At 39.5% G+C, this 24,620-nt stretch overlaps 1 protein-coding gene across 3 annotated transcripts in view; it reads right to left on the bottom strand.

The window, feature by feature from the left end:
* Window positions 1–354: 354 nt before the first annotated feature.
* The window catches only part of NRK (Nik related kinase), a 109,648-nt gene continuing 85,382 nt past the window's right edge, over window positions 355–24,620 (bottom strand). For all 3 annotated transcript variants that reach the window (XM_075054523.1, XM_075054524.1, XM_075054525.1), the window contains 8 exons: window positions 24,184–24,342; window positions 21,756–21,899; window positions 20,368–20,502; window positions 18,220–18,320; window positions 17,527–17,676; window positions 14,085–14,244; window positions 5,144–5,283; window positions 355–4,295 (listed from right to left, as the gene is read on the bottom strand). In XM_075054523.1, the coding sequence (XP_074910624.1) occupies window positions 4,212–4,295; window positions 5,144–5,283; window positions 14,085–14,244; window positions 17,527–17,676; window positions 18,220–18,320; window positions 20,368–20,502; window positions 21,756–21,899; window positions 24,184–24,342 (1,073 nt within the window). In that variant the 3' untranslated portion in view covers window positions 355–4,211. The remainder of the gene's footprint in view (window positions 4,296–5,143; window positions 5,284–14,084; window positions 14,245–17,526; window positions 17,677–18,219; window positions 18,321–20,367; window positions 20,503–21,755; window positions 21,900–24,183; window positions 24,343–24,620) is intronic.

The following is a 24,620-nucleotide window of genomic DNA, read 5'->3' as shown; positions in this document are numbered from 1 at the left end:
ATAGCAATAAATTTTATAGGTGGCAACAAAGACTGCATGAGCATACCTGAGAAAAAAGTTAATTGGGCTAACCTGGCATTCGGGCTGATGCACATGCATAAAAGCCAGTTCTTCTAGTGTCAACGACTGCATTTTGCTCTAGTTCCACTGCCTTCATCCCACTGGGTGTTTGTGTAAAAAGAAAGGTGGAAGCACAGAATTTCACTTGGGAAGCTCATGAGCAGCACGCACAGCACAGTGCCAGCTGTCAGCCTTACTAGTACTCTGTCTGTCTAGGCTGAACTCTCACACCATCACCTCAACATCTTTATCCACTGCAAGGAAATACATTCATATTGTCTCTGTAGGCAGATGTAGATGTTTCCCTAGAGATACTGACTTGATTTGGAAAACAATAACAAAGCTTTCTATTACTTTTACAATAGCTTATGCCAATATAACAGGTTTTTACAAGCACGATACTAGTTTTGATTTTCAAAGTATTTTTTATTACTGTTTCAGTTGTACAATTTCAACATTAGGGAACAATACATTAAGTACAGTACATAGCTTGCATTGTTCCCAGGTTTTAAAGTCATGTGTCAAGGTTCAGGCTGCAGAATAGAGTTCGCCATTCCTAAAATGAAAGCAGGCACATACAATACTACCTTGCTGCAGTATCAACGCAATCTTGTTTGGCACATGTAACATTAGGAGCACCACCTGCCATTGGGATACTGCATGTACCAAAGGATTACTGACATGGATCCTTAACGTTCTGCCCTTCTGCCCCCATAGCATTTGTTCACATCAGAGTGACATCACTGGAAAAACACATTGTTAGGCAGTTCATTCCTTGGTTTTAAAAGTTAGTGAAAGGGTACAGCTAGAGAAACACCTCACAAAATGAAATTACAAATCTGATACACATTTTGCATAGTTAAATTTATGTCGGGATAAACTTGGGTCTCTGGAATTAATTTTTTTCTTCCAGCCTTTGAACTTTTGCTTTGAGCTGAACAGAGCTGAACTCTCTCATTCAGTGTTCAGATCACCCCATCACTCTAGATACCTTTTCATTTCTTTGGTTACTTTCTTTTCCTTAACATCTCTTAACCTTTTATTATTCCTCCTACAGCAATACACTACTCCAGACATCCACTCCCTCCCCTTTGGCTACTCCTGTTTATTTTCTTCTACTTTTCCCTCCTCTTCAGTCACTTCCACTCTCTTCTGTTACTCTTCTCAACTTCTCCAGGCTCTTGCTCATCTTCAACCATTTTGATTTTCTCTTGATAAAGAGAAAATGCCACCATCTTCTCCTTTTTGCATCCAGTTGCTATCACTATTTGCAATACCACTTCTAAATCCTTTGAAAGCATTCACCTCTAAGGGCCTCGTTCTTTCCGTATTTACACATGGATATAACCCCAACAATTCCAATGGTTTTACATGCAAAGTGACAGATGAAAATCCAACCCACTGCCTTGAATCACAGCTGGAAAGAAAAGAGAGCTAATAGAAGGAAACAGAATGAAAAATTAAAATCTCAATGTAATAGTGCATATTGCCTCTCTTGAAGTTGCTGCATTTTTTCCTCTCTTGGTATGGAGCTAAACATCTTCACAGTGTGTCAACTTACTGTCACGCTTTTCTGTTACAATAACATTAAACAACTTTGATCCCATTTGCTTCTTTCATCTGTTGATATGGGTTGTTCTAAATTCCCACTGTTCTCTGCTAAATTCTTTTTAACTAGTGCCTAGCATCAGGAAAAATCTGCCTCCTACCTGTTGACACCAAAATGGGAGAGGGAAAAAATTCCCATGCATCCCATGTAATGCAGAGGCTGCTGAGATAAGCACACTTAAAAAAATATTATAGGGCAGACTGAATCACTGATGGCTTATAGCACGAGCAGTTTTGCAAGCAAGTTTTGCATACCTACTGGGTACAAAATGAAAGCTGTTCTTTCTTCACAGTCTCTTAGACTTTTTATTTTAAGTCAAAAGCAAGTAAGTTGTATTTCTGATTGTCTGCAAATTATTTTTTGCCCGTAATTGTAACTTTCATCTCTGTTTCTGTTATGGGTTTGGGTTTGTTTGGGTTGGGTTTTTTTGGTGAAAGTTGAACAAAACAAGCCTAGCGTTCAGTAGCATAGGGAGCCAAGCCATGTTTTTCTCATTTGCCCCAGTCCTAGCATTGGCAACAGGTAGGAACATTACTAGAAATAGACAGAGACCTCCTGTTTTCACACAGCTCTGCCCAAGCACAGTATACCATTCAGATTTTAAGTCTGCACACAGGCTGATGACTTGCATACATTAAGAACCACTTTGAGTATTTAACTGCATGTATTTTTTAGTATGGCCTTAGGCTTATTTTCCTGTAAGTTAAAACATTTAAAATGAAAATACTTCATAAAAAACACTATACATTTTGAGATAAGCTAGTGCTTGTGAAAAGTGCTAGGTTAATAACTTTGGAAAGTGCAGTCCTCCACATAGCCAAAGAACACAGACAGCAACAGTGAAGGCATCTCTGACCTGCCTGCGGCAGTTGAGGTGCCAACACAGGGAAGGGGGGAAGGGTGATTAGCCCCTAGTTTGATTCTCTGCTGACATACACAAGCATACCAGTTCTGGAGCTGATGGTTGCAATTTGAGCACCTGTCAGTCACAGCATGACTGCTAACACTTAATCTGACATACTGTACAAAACAGCTACCAGTTTTAACAACCTTATTTCTCCCCTTCTTAGTCAACTTTGAATCATCATCCTTGAGGTAGACAACCAGATATTCCAACACACTTTCCCTGCACCTTTCAGTATCACATATTTCAAGTAAAGAACATCTATTTTCAAACACTGTAGCTAGCGATTTCACTTTTGCCTACAGCATCATCCATACTGTATCAGGTCTGGAATGACTCTTTTGTATTACATTTGATGCTTTATATTTTCAAAGCACATCCAAAAATCAGCTAAATAAGGATTGCATTAAACCCTACAATTTAATCATAGTATATGATTATATATAGTATATATATATATTATATCTGTATAGTTTTATGGCCAAGTTACAAGCCCCTGAGAACAGAGTTTATGCAGAAACACTGGCACCAATAACGCTAGTGGATGCAGCTTTATTTAGATGTAATTAGCATAGAAAGCACCTGAAATTATTTATATTTTCTATTTATAATAGATTAACTCTTTGGATATTTTCATAACTATACTAAGAATATATTTGTTAATCTTAACATCCATTGTGGAAAGATTATATTTACACACAAAGAAACGAAGACTTGATGCTAAAAGAGCAAGAAGGGAAGAAGAGAAGGTGCCTGATCCTGTGCCCTTATATACATGGGTAGTGCCTTTAAATCAACTCATACGAGTGTGGGTCCCGTGTCTGAATGAAAGTTACAGGTTCAGGTCCGTAATGCTTTATGCATATATGATTTTGACAAACTACTATTTAAAAACTATTTTTACAAATACATTCTACAGTAACTGTGTCTACGGGCTCAGGCATCCAGCCCTGAGAGAAACATGAAGTCTGTCCCCCGTGTTTTGTAAAATCTACCAGATGGGGTACATGGCTAGAAGTAGTTGCTTTCAGAACTCTGCAGTGAAGTGCGCCTGTCTGCCTCGCACAGGATACAATCCCTCAAGTGTGCCGATCTGCATTAGGCACCAGCATGAACAGTTGCTCTTTCACTGATTATAGGACTTGGACAAGTGAGTCCTGGTGAAACAGTAACAGCTTGCTTAAAACGCAAAACAAGCCAAAACCCAATTCAAAAGAAAGTACATTCCGATTTGTCACCCAACTTGTTTGTGTTTTTCTCACCTACAGATGTTGCTGTCCAAAAAAGAAAGAGACTTCAGTTCACGATAACAACAGTACATCATCTGTGAAAATGAAACTACACTTTTCAGAGTACAGGAGCTTCTTATATTGGCTACATTCTTCATTAAAGTTGTTCTCTCCTAACACTCCGAATACAATCTTGGTTTGCAACATATTTTAGAAGACAAACTAAACATGTTTGCAACACTTTGACAGGAAAATGGAATTCTTTCCAAACTGAAAGAATATAAATTTTGGTAAGTTAATAATGACAAAATTTTTGTAGGTAAAAAGTGCAAATTTGTGTATATTACCTCCAAGCATTTTACACTGCTACCTACAGGCCATTTCAAAGCATCCTTCATTTTGATGTGATTTACCAGTTGAATAGTACATTTTGACCAAGAGTCATAAAGTATATTTGACTGCTGCCTCCTGACTGTACAGATGCAAAGAACACCTTGAAAGAAGAAAAAAAAAATGCTGTTAGTTTACATTTATATGAATATTTTTACCCATACAGGATATCTGAGAGAATGCCACAGTTCCAAATACAAGAAGATATAGATATCTATATCTATATCTATATCACAATTCAATTTTAGTCTCATGAGAAACTTTTTAAAGAGAAACTGTGCTTGTGGTACAACTGGGATATATTTTTTGGTTTACTTCTTTTCCTATTTGGAAAGACACAAGAGAACATTTAAAAACAATTAATTAAATATAAACAGTTTTGGGGCCCCAGTTTTCTAAATAAGTCAGTGGGACTAAGCAGGTTTCACAGAACATTTATCAAGAACTGCTGTATGCAACAAATCATACTTGATTATCCATGCTCTACTGCCTGCAATATCTCAAATATTAAGAGCATTGGGTTTTTGTTTTTGGTTTTGTTTTGTTTTTTTCCATGATGCCTGCTCTGAATTGCCTGTAATTTCAGTAGTCCAGGAGAGGCAATCCTGTAGCTGGGCATTATCAGGGCTGACTCACTAGCCCGCCCCACTACACCTGTTGTGCTACAGTCTGGCCAGTTAGCAATGTCTGTATTTGTTATCACCTCTGCTATCAGTTAAGGCTGGGTGGAACAGGAGTTATAAGAGAGCTGGCTAAAGTAGGGCGGTGTGAAAGTATATCCATAGTGAGTCCTCGGTGGGTCACTGACTACATTTACTTTGAACAGGGAAGTGATACTAAGGTAAGAAATAACCAATGTAAAAACAAAGTTACAAAAATGAAATGGTCTTAGTGTCACAGTCAAGTATAGCTCATTTTTGCTAAATCACCACACTGTAGTCATCTCTGTACCTTGTCATTTCTTTCACATAGAAATTTTAGCTTCTGTGCTTTCTTGTGCATAAATACTCCTTCCAGATTTCCTGTTTCCACAGAGCGTAGTTCAATCGCCTTCTCTCCCCAGCCCATGACCTGATTAGATTGAAGGTAAGCTAAAAGGAAAAAAAAAAAAAAAAAAAAAGGAAGATTTGATACTATTTAACAGCTGAAAGACTGATTCTTGCCTCATTTGTGTCAATGTGGATCTGAAGCATTTCTCTTTGGTAACAATACATTCTGAATTATTTGTATTTTAAGTTTACACAAAAAGCCTTGGGAACAGTAACTAAATTTCAGTTTCTCCTCTCAGACTTATTTTGGACTCTAGACATAAAATCTTAAGTATGCTACTGTTGTATGTTTTAGAATCACAAAAGGTTGGAGGAAACCTCTCGTTTAACCCGCACTCTCAAAGCAGGGTTAAATTAGACAGCGTTACTCGGGACCTTGTGCAGACATGTTTTGATGGATATTTCACAACCTCTCTGAGCCCCTGCTGCAATGCCTCACTACTTTCAAGGTTAAAAATTTCTTCCTAATACCTAATTGGAATTTCTCTTGGTGCAATTTGTACCCATTTTGCCTCTCATCCTTTCACTGTACATGTCCAAGAAAAGCCTTGACTCTGTCTTCTCTATACCCGTCCATTAGGAAGTTGGGTTTGTATTTACTATGGAGTTTAGCTTAGTCTGAAACCTAAATACTTTTGAATCTGAGACTATGGCATGATTAATTTGGTGTCCTTAGCTATTGTCTTCCCATAACTGGTTACAGGAAGTATCTCCAAAACCAAAGGAAGATACTCCAGCACTGTGGAAGCCTATTATGTTACTCCCTTTAAATCTGGCAATTAGATGAGAAATTGGAATAGTGATGAAGGAGTTAACACCACAGATTTCAAATTAGGCACAGTTTCAATGAAAGCGCTCTGATTAGTGCATGTATGGGCTTCCAAGGTAAAACCACATTAGTTAGGCTCTACTGATAGTCAATGCTCAGAAACTGTCCTTGCTGAACTATGAACTGTTATTTCATTAGTCTGAGAATTCTGGTGCTCTGAAATGATGTGGAGGGAACATGTGCATTTGACTCGGTTTTAGCTTCAGTGGATGGTGCTTGCCTGCCCTATATTACTACTGCGAGCAAGTCTCTTTCTTTAAACCTTCCATGTTCATTTAGATTTTTGTCCAAAAGTTAAACTTTCAGTACACACTGATCTACGAAGCAACAGCCTGTGATCCTACTTTAGAAGGACAGCAGAAAATAAAAGCAACGTGGCTGAGCCACTATATCCTCCTTCTAGGAGTTGTTGATATAATATTAACGTGGAATCATTGCTTTATAATTCTTGTCAGACCTCCTTGGAAACATGTGTATTTTGGCTACAATGTTGGGATTTTAGTTCCCTTAAAGTCTACAAATTTCCCCTAAATCTGTTTAGTATACTTTCCTTTCAGTTATTCTTTGTGCACACTGAGGGCTTCCCTGCCACTAAAGCTGAGAGCAAGAAAATGCTTTCCCAGTATCCCAGTCCTGTGGAAATGGGAAGAAACCATTCTGTTGGAAAAGCAAAACAGCAGCAAGCAACTGAGGATAAGCGGGAGAAGAGAAGGGGGGAAGGGGTATTTTCTAAAAATCAAACACCTGAAATCCATACTTTTTAAAATCGTTTCTTTACGCTTCAGTTCCTAGGCTGTACAACAGGGTGCTACTGCTGTAGGCTACGAGGATGACTATCGTTAACATTTCTGAATCACTGCAGCAGTACCAGGGCACCACCCATGCAATGTGCAGTTAGTATCTAAAAAGGTAGGCGCAGACCACACAAAGTGAAGAAGATAAAAATGAAACAATACTCAGACATTTGCTATTTTTTGTAACAACTGACACCACATTAACCTTTTCAAACTTCACTTTTGAACACAACAGAGACAGAGGCACACTAGGGTTCTGGGGGGTGGGACAGCAAGGCCGGTGCCTGTATATAAAGAGCATGAAAGCATTCTACAGCTACGCTGTTTAGTATAGGTCACATAGGTCCAGCAACAAAGACCTAATCCACTCATAAGTCTCCTTATCTTTTCCACTACATGAAATCTGCGCTCAGGTTGTCAATATGCTATGTCTGTATCAGCTGTATCCATGCCTTTGGCAGATTTCAGTTTGATAGCATCCTTGCAGCTCTCAGTAACAGCTTAATGAGGGTCTGTTGCAACCTCTAGGTCATCCGGATAGAAAGCCCTCGATGACTGGACCACTACTGCCATGTTCAGAAGAGACCTGATCTCCAAGCAGTATTACAATAGGAACGTAATAAAACAGATATACCAAGCTCAGCCACTGATGCTCTGCTGGCTGGCCAATATACTGAGAACTTGGCAACTGACAATAGCAAATTTCAGCTGAAGTCCAAGTAGCACAAAAACTCACTCTTGTAGCAGAATCAAAAAGTTTTTTCTCAAATTGCATCTGTGGAATAACATGCCAACACAAAGGTCCCACTATAACATTTGTGGGGTTGTCTAGTTCTAAGGATTTATCTATACATGGAAATTAATTTGGAGGATAGCAGGCTGTGAATTCAAAGGTCAGTACAGAGTCTTGATAATCTTCCCATGTGGGAGCACTTACAGGTGTTTCACGTGAAATGAACTGAGAGCAAATTAGATACTCAGAATAAAGTTGTCTTATTCTGGAACAAAAGCTCCTATACCATGAGCAGCAACTTAGGAATAGTTATTTTGAGTCCACTTTCCACCTCAACAAACTTTAGATAAAAATATCCTATGCTTCCACCTGACAACATATGAGGGTGTTTATATTACACACAATAGAAGATTGTACTGGTTTGTAGCAACCCTAGACTTAGACAGCCACTCTGGTCCTTTGGACAGTAGCTCAGGAGAAAAGGCACATACTGACTCAGACCAATGTGCCAGTATTGATTAACATACTGGAACAAAGTTATTCAGAGTTACCTGAAGCTCCCCTGCTTCATGCAGATTACTGCATATCTTAAAAGACCTACAGTTGTGCTTGAGTTGTGGTTCTTGTTACACCACTTACACCAGCATTACTCTCTGGACATCAAAGAATATATGCCATAAAGTTAGTATAGCAACGTGAGCTCAAAATCAGTTTCTTAACATCACGAAAGCATTAGAAATGCTCTAAACTTGGGGCGAGACTTGGTATTTCCTGTTTACACTGTGTATTAACATTAAGTAGAGCCCCTATTCAGGGAAGTGACTACTTCAAGGGGAAATAGTTGAGGGAGACAGGAAAGGAGAAAGAATTTACTGAGCCATATTGGATCCATTAACTTCTATGAAGTGTCACTGACATGAGATAATGATCTTAGTCTCACAGCAGTAGCATACTCAGTCTGAATGAGACAAGTGCATTTGGTACACCCAACCCAGGTACTGCTACATTCTCACTTCCCTTCTTAATCTTTCTTTTCTTTTTTAAACTTTTTCCCTTCAAAAGTCCCTCTTCTGATCTCATATACTGAATTTGGATCACTGCCTACGCAGTTATTCCCAATTGACCTCTGCCTGAGAGCAGAATCAGACCAGCTTTTAGCAAAATATCGTATAATTGGGCTTTTCTGACTAGGGTTACAGAAATAGGGCAGGAAAGGACCTTAACGCACCTTCTCTTCCATCCGTATCTCTGTGCCACATCAGTATCACTTCTGACAGTTGTTTGTCTAACCTGACCTTTTAAGACCTCTAGTGATGGAGACTCCAAAAATTCCCCAGGCAACTGACCCACTTTTGTGTGCCCGAGTCATGATATCAAACTCCATTTCACAGGGTAAAAGAGAGTGTACGCTGCTTTACTGAATTCCTTTTTGGAATTCAGTCAGTATGTGCATAGGTGAAATTCAATGCAAAAAAGCTACTGAATTTTGCTTTTGTACACATGTTTGAGAAAATTGCTTCAGGCAAATATGCAGCTGGGCACAAACATTAGGAGGAGAATATCCAGCAGTGACTTTGCTGACAGTAAAAGATAGCGGCTATTAGAGACCATACAGATCTTAAAATTGAGTACACTTCTACAGAATCCTTCTTTGGCCCTTCAGTCAAACCCAATATCCTCTGTGAAATCGTGACTTTTATTGGTTCCCCACTCGTGGGGAAAGCACATTTATTTATTTATTTTTAGACAAATAGAAGGGAGAAATACATGTTGAAGATTGGGAATGGAAATAAGCCACAGAGGTACCAAGTGTTCTGTGATGTAGCAAAGCTTGTCCCCACTGAAACCCAGCCTTGAGCTCTCCGGCGATGCTGCTGATCACTGATTAGGGACTCATGAGCTACTTGCATGTACTTCTGTCTGTTGCCCATGCTTTAAAAGTTACTGCCCCCAAAGTTTTAAGCAATTTTGGGCAGAAAAACTGAGGAAGGAGTCGGTAATTTCTCTTGTGCAATTCTGTTATAGTTTTACTGCTATTGTTTATGTTACCTGGATAGAAGTGGGTATTTTTCTTCCTCCAGTCACAGCTGTGGAGAACTTTTACTACGTGAGAGAGGCTAGAGAGTCAAAATCAAGAAGGAAAAAAACCTAAGGCTGAATACAGTCACAAGTGGACGAATTAAGAAATTGGCCGTAGAAGGCAGGTGGTTTTCTGCTGTATGTTCTGGTTAGATTGCACTGGCCAAAGGGCTAACACAAACAGTTCCCCAACCACCCCAAGCAAGCTAGGAATAAATTTATGACTAAATTTTTATTTTTTCCTAAATATGTATGTTTCTATGCATCTCTGTTCCAAAGCTTCTCTGCTCTCAGTTGTTGCTCACTCCTTTGTAATTATTCCAGTAGAACTGATAGCCCAACCCAAAAATGTATCTGGGGTGACAGTTTGCTCATTTGGATGCTTTTTGCTGTTTCCTGGGGAAAAGTGCATAGGAGATCTGACCAACAAGAATCATTCAGATACCAGCAGGCATTTTCTGAGCACCAGCTGGACAGCAACTGTTTCAAGAACTGGTGACTATGTTGACAGAGCACAGAGGCAGTAATTCAACCTCTTTTTGACAATGATGTCTGTTTCTCTGCATAACATCCTTTTTGCTTCTAGTATGTACATGGCAAAGCAAATAAGGACTTTTACTGGTTCCCCACGCTGGGAATATCCAGTTTTGTGCCAACCCTTTAAGACTACATAGTGTAAATAATTCATTACTCACACAAAAGGGCAAAAGTGCTCCCAAATCTTATTAACTTGATGTTTCTTAAACCCTTTTTCAATCCTGTTTTATATAGAGAAAATATTACAGCTATATTTGTATTTAGCCCTACATATGTGAAATATCTGTTAGATTAAACACGGATAAAGTACTTCTACAATTTTAATTTCCTACAGGATTTGAGTTTCCTCTCCCCAGTTTCTTCTTAACAGATCGGTCACAGAGGTCCCAACATAAAGACTATGAGAGTAAGCTATATTTAGATTCCCTGCCCTAAATCCATCAATTATAATACAAACTTTTTTTTTTTAGCCAAGAAATTCTCACCAACTACAAAAGTTTTCTTTCAAAATAATTGTTTAAAGAAATCAAGAAATGAGCAAAGGATGACTAGACAGCACCCTGAAGTTAACACAAGGCCCTTCTATCTCTGAAACACAGAGTCAAAATTTTGGGATAAGATAACAGACTTTAGGAGGTCTGAAATGTGTCTGGAAATTCCAGGAAAATGGGATCTCTTAGGAAACGTTCTCCCTAAGTTTGACCATGCAAATAACACAGTTACTCACACTTCTCTCGTAATAGTTAACATTTTTGTCTGGAGCCAAGAATTTCAAAGGATCAAGAAAATTAACAGGAGCTAGTGGGAAACAATTATTAAAATAATAGTTAACAGAGCTCTTTGTTTAAAGTTTGAGTTGTGTGTTGAGTTAGAGGTTGGGTTAATTTGGTTTTAGTGGAAATGTGATTCCAATCAGAAGTCAAATTAATCTTGTACCACATCACAAGGATTGACAGTTTCTGTTCCAAAGAAATCCATTTCTGAGATACCAGAAGTGCTGCAGAAACACAAGGGTTCTCAAGCTAACATATTGGAAAATTTTCAAATGACAACTGAGAGGGGCTGTTTGAAGACTGCCTCCCTTCAGCTGTGGCATCTGCAGAAGTATAAACAACAAAAGAGACAGATGGATGGAGACAGACACCTTTCCTTCCAGAGAAAACCTACAGTCTTGCTTTCTGAGCACTGGGAGAAGTTCTACAAAGAGCTAGCTGTTTACTCAACTCTCCTAACCTTACCATCCAAAACATTTCATCTAACTCACCCTCTCCTTCCTCAGCAGGATGTTTCATTATACCTGTCCTAGCCCCCTGTCCCTAGATGGGCACCACCTTCCCATCTGGTGGTGCCCATTTCTCTAGACTGACTACAGAGAAAATCTAAACTATTCACATAGACAAGACTCCTAACTTCTATATACTAAAATTCACCAGACAGGATGCCACCCTCAGAAGCATCTTTCTCCATCCTCTTCCCATTTAACTGGACTAAAATCTTCCTATTTAACTGCCCTAAAATACTGCAACAAAAATACTTAGGCAATTTTGTACTGAGAGCTTTCCATGCAAATGATTATCATAGTGGTGTGCTGAAGAACAGAAGAAATAGCTGCATGAGCACGTGGAAAGGTGAATGTCCAAATGGCATTCCTTCTATTAAGGAGTAATCAACCTTGAGAAATTGAGAATATCATGTCTAGCCAGATGTATACTGAAAGATGTTTTAAATTAGAGTAATTAACTGGCACAAAAGATCACATATTCAGCCGGTCCAAAGCAGTGAAGCTTTAATCACTTCAATGCCAGCTGGGTACGCGCAAGGAAATTTTTACTGAAGTTAAGGCAGTTTGATTTCCAGCCGACAAGAATGCTTTACAAGCCTCTCTCTCATAGCTGTGAGTTTGATGATTCAGTACTTTCAGCAACATTAGGAAAAAGGACTTAAGCTCTCTCTGGTCCACTTCTGAGGCATTCCTGCAAACTCCATCTAGATTAAGTGAAAAAGCTTTGAGAGCCATCAGTGCCCTGTGACACAAACTGCAAATTTCCAAGTAGGAGTCATAGATCTATGTGACCCTTCTTGCATTATCCCCCTGTCTAAAGCAGGATGTAAGAAAGCCCTTTGTTCCTTACGTGTCATCTATCTTTGAAACACACTATCTCTCTAGTAACAGTGACTCTTTAGGACATAGCATATAGTAAGAATAATACAACTGGAAAAGCCTGTAATAGTTACAAATAACATCCGTGGTTTATAAAGCACTAAACGTGAGATCAGAGTTAATCTCTGGCGGGACACTTACATACATGCAGCTGATTTTAAAATTGTTTCTTCCCAAGGCAGGAAAAAGGAGTTCTTTGTTTTGTTGAGAAAACAAAGGAGGGTTTAAATATTTATGAAAATCATACATCATATATGCACACCATAAGGTGGGTAAAACATTACAGTTTGAAGAAAATGTTCATGTTAAGTAAGCCTGCTACTTTTACTAAGGCCTAAGGAAGCACGTCCCATAATGACATGCTTCTTGAAAGCTTCTGTCTCCTTCAGATAGCATTCCTCAGTGCGGCTTCCAATTACATTCAATATTTCTCATTAGAACTCTTCTTACTCTGGCTGAGTAATTGCTTTTTGATTACTGATTATTTCTTATTGTGTTTCTAACATTAATTCAGAGGGGATGTAAAATTTCAACATCTCAAAGACCATTAGATATTCCTATGAAAAAAGGAGAATTGACTTGATACATTTTAATTACATCCTGTAGCTCTGAATATGGGCTGAAAATTGGAGATAGGGCTATTCAGTGAAGGGAAGGAAACACTACATAGTTAGCTTACAACCTTATACCTGTTTTTTGAAACTGAAACAGTTTTGTTGCTGAAATTTATTGAAATAGTGCAAAAAACAAGTTGTCTTGTAGCAATTTGTGTTCCAGAGGTGTGCGCCCTCAGAACTGTTGAAAATCCTCTACAAATGTCAAACCTGCATTTACTCAAGGGTGTTACTCTACTGATTTTAATGGACTCCCTAAAACTACCCAGCTAGAAGTGAAAGGAGAAAGGTGAACATCCTCAATTTTTCACTGTGGCATCCAGTTTCTGTCAGGCTAATAATACGCTTTTGTACAATCTAAGTGTCTTGGGCTTTTTGTGTTTGTTGGTATGTTTGTTTTAAGATGCAGAAGAACAGGAGTGAGCCAGAAAAGAAATTAAAAGCAACAAATAATAGAAACAAAAATCTGCCTGTGTTGTTCTTGGTTTTCCCCACACTGTTAACTTGAGGCCCTCTGGGGAAGGTGAAACAAACAGCTGTCCTGGCTACAATACAGTCAGAATCTCCTCCTACAAAGCCAACTGCAAGCACAGGGAGACTGAGAATCTATTAGAAATACCCTAGGATGGCAGCACTGTGAATTTAAAGTGATAAAATTAAGGGGCCATCTGACAGCAGTTACAGACCTCTTCAGTAATTGACCTCTCTATAGTTGTGAATTTTTACATAAAACGCTATAGGCTATGAGCAAGCAAAGTAGGAAACAAGAGCACCTTTTTACCCCTCTAATTCACGTAATTCTTTCTGTGAAAACTGGTGGTAAACTGCATCCTCAGTGAAGTTTGGCCGTATGGTCAAGGTACGATGCAATAAACAGCGTGACAAGAATACAAACTACAATCCAAATGTGAAGACCCTATTGCAATCATTGGCTGTTTTAACACAAACATGCATAAATCTGTTTACACTTTACACACCTGGTTTGCTCAGAAGTTGCTTTATGTGCCATACACCCACTTTCGTGTGGATACAAACCTCATAAAGAAGTTGGGCTTCACGCAGCAGAATCTTATAAAGTGCTATTTTTCATACATACCTACAGATGCTGGCATTTCTCCCCACTGCAAAACAGTCTCCTTTGTGAAATGCCCATATATATCAATGTAGATGCCTTCATCTTCATAGGTGAGTAAAAGCTCCATTCCACTGGTATTCGGGAGGATGATAATGGCATGTGGGCGAATAGTCCCCTGGATCTAGAATTATATTTTATTAAGATTTATATCAGAAAATGGACTGCAGTTTTAGTGACTACATCAATCTAACTAGCATGGCAGAGCAATAAAAAGAACTAGCTCATGGCTCATGGAAAGTGAAAGAAATGCGTGTTTTCAGAAAGGCTGTATAGTTTTCTCGCTGGCCACTGAGACAGGCTTTCTCCCCTCCTCCCCCCTTTGAATATGATAGTAGGTTTGCAAACAAATCAACATTCAATATTTCACTTTATATTTACCAGTACTAATTGGTTTCAAGAAGCCATGGAGCCACTGAGACACAATAATATTTACTTTGTCACTACAGACCACTTGCCTTATAAAAATAGAAGAAAGGTGAAATAAATTTGAATTTGCAATTATTTCAGAAGATGGAGGAAGGACGAAAGCTTCCACTTTGCAGGAAATCTGTGCTTTCACTTTCCATGCTATCTCCCTAACCCCACTTACAAGCTAAAACCTGTAAATTTAACAATATTTACAGTAAGTTGAAAAGTTACCTGGACCTTTCAAATACAAGCCACACTGTCCTTCCCTTCCCACATCCTTCACTAAAAATAGTTCCCCATTTAAATGCTGTTCAGCATACGTTTTCTGCATGCCACAGGAACAGTGCATTTCACTCTCACAAATTATTTTAACAGCAGTTCAATGCACTAGAATCTCTCCCAGAAGCCAACATGTCCCAAGTGAAAAAAAAAGTCTAAGTACACAACCATGAAGGTGGGGTTTTATGAAAGCGTTTTTGAAAGAAAAAGAGGACAGCCTTAAAAAACAGTAACAAAGCATTTCCTTCTTTAAAGCACTACTCAAAACAGGATGTTAAAGAGTCAATTAAAACCACTACAATTAATATTTTTACAGGAAGCACATGACGGGAGTTTGACATCATTTTCACAAGCCAGCAACACACAGATCTTTTTTTCTTCAAGCACATACATTTATGCACACCGTAAGGGCACAATGAACAGTAAAAGAAGCACTGAAGCTGTACTTGCCAAACTGAATACACTCAGGCCAACCACTTGACTCCGTGCCTCCGCAACAACTATCCGTAACACTAGAACGGGTATCCAGAGTCGCAGAGCAATTTTAATGCGTTGCCTTGGTACTCGCATGAGCGATCGAAGCAGGTAAGAGATGAAGAAAGAGGTGGGGAACCAGGAAAAGAGGCTACCAGAAAGCAAGAGTATCTAAAGTCAGCCTGTTAAAAGTCTGGTCTGTTGCCACCACAAAGCTCCTTGAGAGAATTATCCAACTCTAGCAGATGCTCTTTAAAATAATAAAATACCGAAGAAGATAGAGCCACTGTAGCAGCAGATTTATTTCAGGTCTAAGACTCTAAAGGGAAAATATATTTTTAGTACACGCTAACTTTTGGTTGAAGAGCACACACAAAGGGAGTCAGTCTTAAAGGTGCCCCACATATTCAGGACGGTCACCTGGGAAATCTCTCTCATCAGGTACATAATTATATTTGCAGCCTGTTGAAAAACTAAAGCTTCTAAAAAGGTTCACTTTTTTCTTTGCCTTTCTTATCTTGGGCAATTATGCTAATGATCTTTTTGACAAGTCATTATTCACCTTGCTCAGCAACCAGCTTCCAGGAATGGTATGCAGGCACCACGCTTAGATTTATAAACTGATGTGAATTTTTCCTGGTTGCATAGTTAACAAAGCTACTAATTGTCAGATTAAATAAACCCTCTAGCAAAACAAACACTAAATCCCTTAAAAAAACCCAACAGTACAAGCTTTTTGGCAGGTGATTCAACAGTTTGTTCTGAACAGCTAGAAAAGTTATTTTCTAATTAAGAGAAGTTTATAAACTTAACAGCCACCTTCAAACATTGTGTCCATCAAAACCACGGGTCTGACAGAGTTTGAAGGCTGTCACTTGTCAGGGCAGCAGAGTGATCAAGCGGCTTGCATGGGAGGCATGGGTTTTCATTTGGTTTGAAAACGTGGGGCTGAGAGTGGAGAAAAAGAAGTTAAAAAATGAAAGGGTTCAAGGCGCAGGCTGCAACATGCAGATCTGGGATGAGATTTCTTCAGACCTCCTGAGCATAACTTTGGGGGACAGTGCCTTGGGAGACGAGGAGGCCATGGCACCTGGATGAGCTGACCCTCTGCCCCTGCGGACCTCTGTTGACTTCAGGGAGGTTTCCAAGTGTGCACAGAAGTTTCCTTGCCAGGAGCCTCCCCTCAGACTGGAGCCATGGGAACCTGCTACTTTTCTGGACCTAAGCCCCCAAATTTCTCTGGCTTTTGGGACTCATAGCTTTGAAAAGAACTAACAGCTAAACAATAAGCAAATAAACAAACAAAAGGATTAAAACCATAGCACCGACTTCATATGGGACAGCCCCGTGCCAGTCATTCACTTCTGCAAGGGAATTACTTTGCTGTTATCTGAGTTTAAGCAGGAATTTAGTGATCACCATCACCTCAATGAACAGATGAACAATGCAGTATGTACACATCAACCTGAAATCAACACCTTCATGCCAACTTCTTGACAATCTAATGAGAAAATCCTGAGAAAAATGTAAAAATTTGTTTGAATTTAAGGCCTGATTTCACAGGCAACTTAACAGTAAGATGATCAGCAAATTTATTTAGTCTGTAAGTTGGGTTTCTGCAAAGTCACGACTGAAAGGCAAATCGCATTTTGCACACAGAGCCTGGATCTGTAATTATGTGAAACAAATCCAACTTTGCTCCATGGTGAAGAAATCGGGGTTATTCATGGGTGCACATGCATACCTGGCTCCTCTAGCTACAGGTACTCATTGGTGCAAGGGGAACATGCTTGCAGTGGATCAAGATTAAAATGTGTTGCAGCAGTCTTTATAATCCAGGCCAAATATCAGCTCAATTCAGTGATAATTTATCAACTTGTGAGCAAGCTTGAAAAGCACAGTGGCAGATTGTAAAAGTCACCTAAATTCATGTAGATATTATTGTGTCTTTGATTGCTTAAGTCCTAAATTTCCAGGATATATCAATTAAAAATAGTACTGTGTCCATACAACAGACTTTCTGACATTAAACCATTAAAATTGATACTCTAAATGTGATAAAAGCCTTTTAACACAAATTCAGTGTTATAAAAGTATGTGAAAAGTGGTTTTCTATTAGCTGGCATAGAATAATTATTCTCTTACCCTGTCTCTTGAAATACAGCACAACTCTTAACCTGATCATCATCAATATACAGCCCAAAAAACAGAGGCATTTACATAATTTTTTGGAGTATCTTACGTGTGTTGGAAGGTACAGGTCATACACAGATCCAGAGTCCACATCAATAGCGTGAAAGCCTACTAGTGAGCCATATATGACTTTTAATCTTTGTCCATTTTCAACAGTCAGGTCAACTGACAGTGGTTTGTGATGAAGTGAGGTAAAGGACTGGAAAAAGAAAAATACACTATATAACACAATAAAGCTGTTGGTTTACAGATCTACATATATGATCTTAAGAATTTTCAAAAATCAAAAGTTAAACAGCTATTTTTGTTAAATAATACATTACGTTTAAGGAGCTAAGTATCCATGAGCCACTGAGTTGTAAGGAGAGCTGGATAATTCACTTGTGTTTTGAAAAAAATCCAGATTCTAGAAACGGACTAGGCAAAAATTAGGCTGAGTACCGTTCATGTTTAATTTCCTCCTCCTTTGAGGGAAATCAGCATCAACTTTGTGAACTCCAATGCACATTTTGGCACAGCACTGAAACAAGTTATTCACATCTAACAGAATCATGACTGTGACAGTTTTATGCCTGCCATCTCCAATGTATGTCAAACGAGCTACATTTTCTTTAAAAGAATATGCATTTTATCTTTAACTAGAAATAAATGTTATACAAAGCAACAAAAAGCAAAAGCAAAGAGTAGATGAGAAACAGTGAGAGACAGTGATAAATCTGAACCAAAGTGAAGTTTCACTTACCTTAAAAGCCATGAATTTGTGATAAGGCTTTGGAGCCCAAGCATAAACCTCCACTGAGTTTTTCAAAGCAATTACAAGGAATTTGATTCTCTCATATTTTACTGTAATACAAGAAGAACAATTCCTTAGGTACTAGACAGACGCTTAAATCAAAGACCATCTCATCACAGGAAATAATTTCAATGGACTACTTGTAGAGGTAGACATTATCCAGCAAGGGAGACTAATGGATTCTGGACATCAATGTTTAATATCACCAGTGACAATACCTTGACTGAAACCTATAGTTCATTTATTCTCAGTAAAGCCAGATGACTGTTAACAACATTTACATATTGCTTTTCATATATCTATTAAAAAAAAAAAATAAAAAATCTTACTAGCGAGAAAAAAAGGTCTTGACCCCGCAGCTAAGCCAACCCTACTTTATTTTTCAAGTGTGAACATACACCAACATTGCTGGTTGTGAATAAGCTACTTTTGGAGGAACGGTGGTTGTCGGCTGAACAATTCTGTTACACTCTGCAGGATGAATTTTCATTTCATTGTTCATGTGTGGGGGTTAAATCCCCATGTGCTAGTGTGGGCGAAGGACTCCCACGTTTCTAAGATGAGTAAGCATTTAAGACATGAGCAATTTCTCTAAGTTGATTAAGGTCATGTTGGGCCCATCGAGAATAAATGAAGAATCATGCATTGAAAATTAAGGCTTCTTTGTACATTGTCTTTTCACTCTGCCATAGACAAACATTTGCTTTGGAAACAGAACACTAGGGTATTGCATTCCAACCCATTCACCCTTCATTTTATATTCAGTGTCTGCTTGGCAGGGATTTTTAAAAGATGCAGGTGTTATGCTACTGAAGTAAGGTTTGTTTTCTGTGGGAGAAGGGCTTGATCAGCCCTTGCTGCTTACAAAAGGAACAGTTCACACTAGCCAAACACACAGCAGAGGCATGAAGAGTGGATAAGGATAGATGCCGGTCAGGAAAATCTCACATGGGCAGAGAAAGAAAAAAAACCCTAAACTCCACCAAAGTGCAGAACAGCATATCCTTTTCCTCTTCTACCTGGACAAGTGGCTGTAAAACCAAAGGTCAAGATACAAGAAGATTCACCAATAGAAAAAAAACAGCAGCTGTTTTGTCAAAGTAAGAATGGCTTGTCATATGTAAACACAGAAGCTCCTACCTAATTTTAGGATAACTATTTTTTAATTTTTTTTTAAAAAAAACCACACCAAACCCAAAGATGAACAACTGAAGTGGAATATGTGGGTGCTTAGCTATAATCACAAAGAAAGTAGCAACGCACATCTGTTTCACATTCTTTCTTGGATTTAACTGTTGCCACTTCTAAAGCCATGATATATAAAAGCAAAAAAAATACCAAGCAAGGTATTTATGAGAGCCAGCCACCTCACTGCCTCCTGCGCTCCTCTATATCATTTCTCTATTTGACTTTGAAAAAAGTGCCACTTTCACATACCATCTTTCACCAAAGCAAAACTTGGCTATATATCACACCCCTTCATGCAGTTAAATGACAGAAACTATCACAATACTGATGTTCATCTTCAAGAATGAACTGCCTGAAAGCCAAATAAAAGCAAGATGGTTTTTCAACTGCTATGGTACCATTTCCAGTGTGTAAGTTTAAACAAAGGTATATTTAGGTCTTTTATGATCTAGAGACAGGGATGAGCTGTAACACATCCAATCTGATCCACCTATGGACATCCTACAAATATGATTTACTAGTACTTCACTAGTCCAGTTTCTTAGCAGTTACTCAGAGCCAGGAGGGAAGCTGAATAGCATGGAGGTGTAAAACATCAGTCTAATTAAAACCTTAAGTAACTATGGAACTTCTAAACAACTGACTGAGCAACAGACCAGGGCTGGCAGTCTCTTCTTCCAGCCGTCACAGGGGATTCCAGTAAGATCATCCGGTAACTGCTGCAAGAAGAGATACTACTTGAGATGACAGGGAGCAAAGCATCTGCCATGTAAAACAAGGAGGTTTGAAAGAACTCAGAGATATTCAGCCCAATACAATCCTGAAACAGAGCTGAAGAAAAATGCTGGTGTCATGAGATGCAAGAGGATGATTAAGCAGCTCGTCCAGGGAAAACCAAAAAGTCCTTACCGACTTTGTAGTGTACGCAGCCTTCCAGGTCACCTACAGATATCCAGCCTTGCCGCTTCTCCACCTCTGGATCATTGCGCAAAATTTTATTTCTCAACCATGATAAGTAATATACCCTCAACTTATTCTTCTTCCCTAGGATTTGGAAGAGAAGACAGACATAATGCTTTAACTCACTGAAGTACAAACTCTCCCACACTCTCAAAACCCCAGAGTTTTGTGACCTGGAGTACAGCGGGTCTTTGCGTGCCTCATCAAGGTGAGAGAAGAGTCCAGCAGCACAAAAGAAAAGCCCTGTGTGATGGTGACACGCAGGAGGGAACTGGAACATGAGCGATCCTATGGCATTTGGCACACGTGCGCTTACCTTGTGACTCAAGCTTCATGCAAGATTTTCACACCTGACTAAAATTCTTCCCTCAGGCCAAAGAATAGGTCTCTATAGATGAATGTATTACCAGAAGTAATCAGCCTATCTGGCATTTACTCTTTGATGTGAAAGAAGGAACACAGGTATGGCCTACAATGGCCATTTTGAATACGTGACTCAATTAGTTCTAATTAACTGACAATCTTCATTACAAGCAGCTATTTTCTTTTGGATACCTTTCCAGGTGAGAATTCCTTTGTCATCTTTCATCTCAGTCAGTCTTTCTGTTGCTTTAGTTCATAAGTACATACGGGCAACAGCAGCCTGGGATCACAGGTCAGTCTGAAAGGGAAGGACTGTCCCACGTCAGCAACTGGACCCGGCAATATGGGACAAACAGCTCTCACTGTCACCTACCGCGGTGAGTCTGGATTGGAGACAAGGAGCTGCCATTCCTTGCTGGACCGACATCTCTGACCTTGTTAGGTACTAAGCACCCTTTGAGGCCACTCTCACCCATGGGGAATAAGGGCCTCAGTATCTTGCAGGGCAGAGTCCAAGCTGTTTGCCAGCAGAGGTTGAAGACGCTACTCCATTTAATGTTACTGATGCTTTCACAGCAGAGATCACTCTCTGCTCCTACATCTTGCTGAACACAGAATGAGCTCATTTAATGATATTTTAATAGAATTGCACTTAGGTGCTCACCCATCACAGAAACAAAGCAAACAGACTGACAAACTATAACTTGCGGAGAACCGGTTTGTTTTAAGGATATGAAACACTTCATACTTCCCACAAACCGTTTTACACATTAACTGGGTAATGAAATACCCCAAAGCCTCTCTGAATTGAGGATTAAATGTTAAAAATTCAAGAGAGCTTTCCTATTAACAAGAATAACTGTCCTGTGATTTTCTGTAAGAGGAAATTCCTCAACCTAGTTTATAACCTAATTCTTCTTTTTAATTGCTTCCAACCCCAATGCAGGTCAGATACTTTTAGACACTGAACTAACCTGATATAGTAATTAGCACATTGAGTCCTTCCAGAACATCCATTTGCTGGAATCGTCTCCTTGTAATCAGTGAATAAACTCTTCCTTGCCCACTTCTGTCCAGCAGCCACAATCCATTCTCTGTTCCCACCAGTAAATTTACTCCTGTTGATACACAGAAAAAAGTACTGCATAAATCACCTAATAAATCAGAGGCCACTGAGTGTTCGCTGTTTTGAGAACTGATTCTTACTTAGTCTCACTTAATGGTACCTGATAATTTCTCTGTTGCTCTGTGGATGACCTCCCAGAAAAATGAATAGAAAAAAAAAGGATCTCACCATTACAGTTTTTACCCAGCAGAACACTTATATACCCGTGTAACTTGAAGGATGAGTAGTTCCGCTGAAGTCAATGTTGATTTAAATAAAAAAGGAAAATGCTTTGTGAACTTGAACTTCTCAGGTGACCTTGGAAAGTGCCTGTGAGCACTGCAAAAGTTCCAGTCCAGCACCACTCCACTGGCAACACAAGAGATCCAACTAAATGATCTAAGGGTCTCTACCAATTAAAAAGAAAAAAAACAACCAAAACAAAACACCAAAAATCCCCAAAAAACCCAAACCAAAAAACCCCTCTTTTCCCAAATACAACACTCAAATCACAGAGGGCCAAACGTGTGGGAAGAAGGGCTGCTGTTAGGAGGAAGTGGAGTATTTGTTTGAAAATGGTCTGTGTTTTGCAAGAGTGCTTTCAAATGCCAAATTAAAGGAGTGAATCCATCTGAAATCCAACTGCTCCCAAGGAAGCAAAGGCTCCAGTGGGTTGCTGACATGAGAGGATGTCAAAAATTGTGTTCGGCTGGCATGACAGCTACGTTTCCTAATAGAACCTAATCAGGTTCTAAAGAAACGACAGGAGGTATCCTGCTGTAACAAGCCAACTCCTCTACTGGCAATGGTCTGTGACAAGTACCTGGTGCTCTTCAGCCGCAAAGCACATTTAATTACAGACCTTACCACACAGCTCTGTTCTTAATTTAAAATCTTGGACTCCTACAAAAATACATTACACAAAATCCGTGAAGCTGTAAATTGGAAATCTACATTTCCTTTGGATAATGTTTCATCTACTTCATTAATTTTCCATTCCAGACTCAAGAAGTGAGGAGGAGTAAAAGGCTGGGTGAGTCCCACAGAATACATCTGTTCTTCTGAAGTAGAAAGACGGTTAAAACAACTCAAGAGCTTAGCTAGTGTGAGACTGGGACAAGGTCTACAGTTGTTGAAAACTGGCCTGACTACACTCATCTTGGTTTTACACCATGTGAAGCTGATCCTGTAAAAAGGGTGATCCAGCGAGGTTCTGAGTAAGCACTGACAGCAGGAACTAAGGAAGCCAAGCTTTTGGAAAGACTGACGCTTGACCTTCTTCAGATTCTTGGAATACTTAACAGACATGGCAGCAAAAGGCTTCAGGTTTGGATTATTTCCACTGGGTCAGGGCTTAGTGTGATCAGCTGTACTCGTACGCGGCTATGACAAGAGTAAGTATCATGAGCCGTGTAAATTACTCAAACATTTGCAACTTTTGGTTCTTCCAATGAGCACAGTTTCAATTTAGTGCCTGATCAAAACATTTTCTCATTCTGATGCACAAAATCCTTTGCAACTTGTCCTGGTTTCAGCTGGGATAGAGTTAATTTTCTTTCTAGCAGCTGGTATAGTGTCATGTTTTGGGTTCAGTATGAGAGGAATGTTGATAACACACTGATGTTTTCAGTTGTTGCTAAGTAGTGTTTAGACTAAAGTCAAGGATTTTTCAGCTTCTCATGCCCAGCCAGCGAGAAAGCTGGAGGGGCACAAGAAGTTGGGAGGGGACACAGCCAGGGCAGCTGACCCAAAGTGGCCAACAGGGTATTCCATACCATGTGATGTCATATCCAGTATATGAACTGGGGGGATCACTGCTCAGGAGCGAACTGGGCATTGGTCAGCGAGTGGTGAGCAATTGCATTGCGCATCACTTGTTTTGTGTCTTCCAATCCTTTTATTATTTTTGTCATTTTATTATTGTTATTATTATCATTATTAGTTTCTTCCTTTCTGTTCTACTAAACTGTTCTTATCTCAACCCATGAGGTTTACCTTTTTTTTTTTTTCTCCCCCGATTTGCTCCCCCATCCCACAGGGTGAGGGGGAGAGAGTGAGTGGCTGCGTGGTGCTTAGTTACTAGCTGGGGTTAAACCACGACACAACTGCATGTCATCTGTTTGCCATCTTCTACCAGGAAGGCAGTGTCACGCGAGTGATATCTACTCAATGATCCACTCCAGGACTTTCTGACAGGAGAGGTGCAATACAGCTGTAAAATCTGCCTGGCGTATACTGCCAGCCTCTCCTGCTGCTGCCTTCCCTCCATCCACATCCCCAAGTACTTCTGAGCTTACCCCACAAAGCAGCACAAAGGACCTCCGAGTTGAATTTCTTCTTGTATTTACGAATTTCTGGACTGTCACTCTGCGGGCGGATATTTGTCGGGTTGACGTTGACAACAGAGCCCTTCCTTGCGTTTTCCCTCCTGACAGGTTCAGGTTTTGCACCAGATGCTAGAATGAAAGACATATGCAGGTATGAAAAATGTGAGTGTTTGCCTACATCTCACATTTGACCTGTTTATGGCCGAATGAAAGAAACCCCAGAGGGGTGAGAAAACACCTCAGGAGCATTACATAGTCAGAGAAAAAAAAAAAATAATCTGGAAGATTCCCCAGGCATTCCTGAGTAAACACTGTGGTAACAGCAGAGTAGAGCAAGCCACATCTGGAAGAAGGGCAAAAGCAGTACAATGAAAATTCATAGCGATGCGGAGTTTCAATTTCTGACG

This window comes from Buteo buteo, chromosome 22 (genome assembly GCF_964188355.1).
Source record: "Buteo buteo chromosome 22, bButBut1.hap1.1, whole genome shotgun sequence".
NCBI lineage: Eukaryota > Metazoa > Chordata > Aves > Accipitriformes > Accipitridae > Buteo > Buteo buteo.
This window is presented reverse-complemented; position numbering and strand designations above follow the sequence as displayed.